Source organism: Micropterus dolomieu, linkage group LG09 (assembly GCF_021292245.1).
Source record: "Micropterus dolomieu isolate WLL.071019.BEF.003 ecotype Adirondacks linkage group LG09, ASM2129224v1, whole genome shotgun sequence".
Lineage (NCBI taxonomy): Eukaryota > Metazoa > Chordata > Actinopteri > Centrarchiformes > Centrarchidae > Micropterus > Micropterus dolomieu.
The window spans coordinates 19,053,883-19,059,368 of record NC_060158.1 but is presented as its reverse complement, the minus strand read 5'-3'; the positions used below and the strand labels follow the sequence as shown (position 1 = coordinate 19,059,368).

At 40.8% G+C, this 5,486-nt stretch overlaps 1 protein-coding gene across 14 annotated transcripts in view; it reads right to left on the bottom strand.

Moving 5' to 3' along the window:
• Nucleotides 1-5,486, bottom strand: part of LOC123976658 (cytoplasmic dynein 1 intermediate chain 1) — a 55,881-nt gene that overhangs the window by 8,515 nt on the left and 41,880 nt on the right. For all 14 annotated transcript variants that reach the window (XM_046058983.1, XM_046058985.1, XM_046058995.1 and 11 more), the window contains one exon: nucleotides 3,850-3,994. In XM_046058983.1, the coding sequence (XP_045914939.1) occupies nucleotides 3,850-3,994 (145 nt within the window). The remainder of the gene's footprint in view (nucleotides 1-3,849; nucleotides 3,995-5,486) is intronic.

The following is a 5,486-nucleotide window of genomic DNA, read 5'->3' as shown; positions in this document are numbered from 1 at the left end:
CTGTGGATCTGACAGGCAAGTATATTTGTGTGTCATCAGCATAAATATGAAAAGAAATGCCATGTTTATGGATAATATGTCCAAGGGGAAGCAGATACAAGGAAAACAAAATGGGTCCTAAGACCGACCCCTGAGGCACACCATATTTAACTGGACAGAACGAAGAGACATAGTTGTTTACAGACACGCAAAACTTCCTATTTGACAGGTAGGATGAAAACCATTCTAGGGCAGTACCAGAGATCCCCACCCAGTGCCTCAGTCTGTCTAACATGATGTTGTGATCAATGGTGTCAAAAGCAGCGCTAAGGTCCAGGAGTACCAGGACTGAGCACATGCCTTCATCAGCAGACATTAAAAGGTCATTGGGGACTTTAAGCAGGGCAGTTTCAGTGCTGTGGTACATCCTGAAACCAGATTGAAACTTTTCAAATATTTTGTTATTTTCCAGTACAGTGAGCAGCTGTTTGTACACAATTCTTTCTAGAATCTTTGCAATAAAAGGCAGTTTTGAAATTGGTCTAAAATTTTATGGGAGGGAGGGATCTAAACCAGGTTTCTTTAAAAGTGGGTTCACGCAAGCCATTTTAAAATAATCAGGGACACTGTTGAAAACAGAGATCAAATGGGGCCCAACAGAATCTATTACTTTCAGTAAAAACTTTGTAGGTATTACATCAAGTGGGCTGGAGAACACTCTCATTTGTGATAATGTTTTTAAAAGTATCACGTAAGTAATACATCATGTTAGAGATGCATCTACTGCATCTACTGACAATTCAAAATGTAAACTACTGTTTTACTGTAGTCTGCCCATAATCTACCTTTCTTAAATAAGGTGATTTAGGTAAATAATCTGCAGCAACAAGTCTTAAAACTAATCTTAAAATGAAGCTTAATCCTTGTGGCGCCGCACATGAAGCAACTGCTTGTCATTATCTTTCCTGTGCTGAGAAGCTGCGGAGCCTCAAGCAGGTTTGAACTGGAAAACCATCACTGAAACACACCGTGCAATGTCAGTTTATTGACGTAAATCAGTAAAATTAATGGATGGGTGCAAGTTAAATTAAGCATTTAATGCTTTAGATATTGACGCAAAAATACATGCCAGCCCGTGTCTTCTGACCGTGGCATTGATATCCCTGCTAATAAAGTCCCACTGAAATATAACAACATATAAATAACCTTTCAGGACTACAATGACTCTCTGTCTCAATTTCCTATCCCACTAGCTTCACACCAGGTTTAATAACTAGGCTACACACTGAGGGGACTGAGATGACTCACGTTAGAAACTGCTTCACAAACGGGGCTAAAAAAGTAAACGACAGCACGTAATCCTTAACTGAATATCAAGATGCCATTTTCAGTACATAGACGCAAATCTGAAACATGATCAACACTCGTTAACAATCACCTGAACTCACAGTGATGTAATTAACTTCTTAAGAAAGCAAAAGTGGAATGATTATGCTCCATCCAATCACTAAGCAGATGCTGGGTTTGGGGTCAAGAGAGCAAGATGGTTCAAGTTATGCACAATCATAAACCCGCTCCCGGCTGTCGTGACGGCTTCACACTCTGGCCGACTAAATGTTTTCACTAACCACACTATTTGCTCCGCTGAGTGAAACAACATCAGCAGACTTCTGCGCGACGGCCCTTTTTGAAGTGTGAGGGCAAATGTGTGTGAATGCAAAGAGAATTCACTGCGAATGTGTGACTGTGTGTGTGTGTTACACCAGTTGGGCTGAAGTCAAACCTCGAGGGGGTTTTAGGTAAGCAAAGGCAGTTTGCTTAAGGTGCACGCGAGGCATGTGTGGTGTGTCTATATTTGCATGCACACACACACACTCAGGTATTTACCTACCCACACACAAATATGGGTTCTGTGGGATAAGAGACAGACACACATTCCTGCGGTGCCCCTCAAAGGAAAGGGAATTCCCAAATCCTGAAAAATAACACACTCTTCTGATAAAAATCCACAGATATGTTTTAATATGTGTCACGGGACCCTTCGCACCATAAGACTTATGGACTAGCTGCATGCAAACATGAGTGCTTTACTGCCTGTTGTCACAGCCAAGTATGAACACTGTAACTGGATCTGGCATAAAGCTGGAGGTATTATGCAATATACATTATGTATTTTTCTCATATTGAACAGGTCTGTTTGCCGTTTGATGCCCTGCTCATGTTGATCCCTCTGTCCTTCCATGTTAGCCTCACCTCCACTATTAACCAGAACATGTTTTTGTCTTTTCTATGCCTCCTGGCCCTTTCCCTGCTGACTCTTCCAGCCATTTTTCGCTCTCTCACCATTTTCTTTCCTTCCTTCTTCCTCCTTTGTCTGCAGTGTGCATCACCTGTTCTGCTACTTCTTGCTATCCCATTACCTTTGACCCTTTCTACCTCAGACAGACATCGGTCTTAACTTCGTACCTTCATCATCCTCCTGTTTCCTTCTTTATCCTCACTATCCTCGTTTCTCCTCCACTCAAATACATGAACTTAACAATGAAATATCTCAGTTTATAATCTCGTTGTCATCGCAGAATTTCTTCCCCTGTGCAGTATTCACAAATGTACCCGCGCATACTCCACCGTGTCTCACCACCATAATGAATGTATTAACTTTTTCTATTCTCTAACACTCACTCTGACAGAAACAGCAACAGTTGGCTTTATGCTGCCACTGCAGTGCTGCCAAGTGGAATTCATCACATCGGTTTGAAAGGGAAACAAATGCCCTGAGTGGACTAGATCAGTGGTTCTCAAACTTTTTCATATCAAGGAACCCTAAACTGACTCAAATTAGACCACGGACTCCTATTCTGATAGAATTTTTGCTTTTAGAGCTTTTATTACAGAAAGTGTATGAAACCTGTGACATTCTGTCATTGTGTTACTTATGGATAGAATTATTACAAAAATAAATTATTACACTTTTTGCTGGAGACCCTCTACAACTCCCTCAAGGACCCCACTTTGAGAACCACTGGACTAGGTCACTCAAAAACTAGCGAGGGGAGGAGCGGCCACCTTCAGAAACGTTTCGCCAGATGAAAGTTAGATTCACTAACTCGCACTAACTCGCTCAGGTGCACAATGTTTAATATCTGATGAAGACCTGATATGAGGAACTGGTCTGATCTAACTTTTGCAGGGTAAAAACAGTCTTGCGGTGAAAGATTTATGAATGAGATCTGTGTGCAGTTTTTTTAAACATTTATAAATAAAATGAATGGGGTTATAGTTCAGTTTTGATCCTAAAAATAAACTAAGTGTTTACACTGAAGGCCTTTTTACACCTAATCAGTGTTAATTATTATTCTTTGTCCTCAAGTGACAGTGACCAATGTTCTACTTTTACTGTGAATCTGCCAGAGGCTGTTTTTTCCCTGAATAAGGCCTCACTGTCGTAAACATCCAGCCTACTTCGATAGTATTGGCTGTATGCATGTTCTGTACTATCTATAAAACTACAGCATTTTATTAGCAGACCTTAATGTGGGGGCAGCGCACAGCCAAGGAGGAAATTGCCTGACAGGCTGAATTTAGGCTAAAACAATATGTGGAGCAATAAGTGCAACTTGTCATAGACCCTAACTGTGTTATTAGTACACACACCCAGTATCCATAAAGCCAGTGGCAGAACTTTCCCAATTTATTCCCACACACACATACACACAACTAGTAAGAGAAGACTGATTTTCCAAAAAGTTTCTCAGTTTTTGGAAAACTTAGCCCCCCCCAACTACTTCATTCTCTCTTCACTATCAACTCTCTTTCACACACATTTTCTCTCTCTGCAACCTCTCACAATCAACCCCCCACACATCCTACCTTGGTGCTCCAAAGTTTTACAGTCCAGTCGAAGGAGGATGTGATGAAGAGGTGGGAAAAGTCGACAGTGCCCACTGCGCTGTGGCAGCTGATACCCGTCACCGGTCCCTGGTGGCCCTCGAACATCTCACAGATGCCCGCCTTACTGAGGAGGGAGGACACAGGTGTGACATACTCTCATTGGCCACTTTATTAGGTACACCATGCTAGTAGCGGGTCGGACCCCCTTTTGCCTTCAGAACTGCCTTAATTCTTCATGGTCTATTGGATTGAGATCTGGTCACAGGAGGCCATTAGAGTACAGTGAACTCATTGTCATGTTCAAGAAACCAGTTTGAGAGGATTTGAGCTGTGTGACATGGTGCATTATCCTGCTGGCAGTAACCATCAGAAGATGGGTACACTGTGGTCATAAAGGGATGGACATGGTCAGCAACAATACTCAGGTAGGCTGTTGTGTTTAAACAATACTCAATTGGTACTAAGGGGCCCAAAGTGTGCCAAGAAAATATCCCCCACACCATTACAACACAAACTCCAGACTGAACCGTTGATACGAAGCAGGATGGATCCATGCATATGTTGTTTACACCACATTCTGACCCTACCATCTGAATGTCGCAGCTGAAATCAAGACTCATCAGGCCAGGCAGATCAGACCGTCTGGCACCAACAACCTTGTCCACGTCTACATACCTAAATGCATTGAGTTGCTGCCATGTGATTGGCTGATTAGCTATATGTGCAAGAAATTCAACAGGTGTACCTAATAAAGTGACAAGTGAGTGTACATTGCTACACTATTCAGCTCTGCAGTGTTTTAGTCGGTTTAACTTGTTTGAATATAAAGCAGTGAAATGGTTTGCGCCTTCCTGCTGATCTCAGATAAATTTACAGCACAGTCAGGGAGCTTTGATTAAAAGTGAAACGATTAACTCCTTAAATTGAGAGAAAATAACATTTTTAAAAACAATTCTAATTCAACTTGTTATTCTAAGAAGCTTTACTTGTTTCAAGAAATCTCGAGGTGACAAGGAAAAAACACTTGAATACACAAAATTTAGTTTTTTAAAAAGTGAATAATAATAATAATAATAATAATTTTTATTTGTAGAGCACTTTTCAAAAACAAGTTACAAAGTGCTTTAACAAGTGTAAAGACAATAATACCCAAAAGACAATAATATAAAAACAATACAAGATAAAAGCATGAAAACATTGAAAAGACTAAAATACACGTTTAAAATAAATATAAAATTAGTAAAATAGAATAAAATAAAAGGGATAAAATAAAGTCAAATAAGATCGGGAAAGGCTCTCCTATAAAAGTATGTTTTAAGAAGGGACTTAAAAGAGTTCACTGACTCAGCCGACCTGATTTCCTCGGGCAGGCTGTTCCAGAGCCTCGGGGCCCTGACAGCAAACGCTCTGTCCCCTTTAGTTTTCAGTCGAGACTCTGGAACAGACAACAGACCTCTGCCCGAGGATCTCAAGGTACGTGCTGGTGCGTATGGGACTAAAAGTTCAGAAATATAACAAGGCGAGAGGCCATGAAGAGCTTTAAAAGTGATCAACAGAATTTTAAAGTCAATTCTAAAACATACTGGGAGCCAGTGTAATGAAGCTAAAATAGGAGT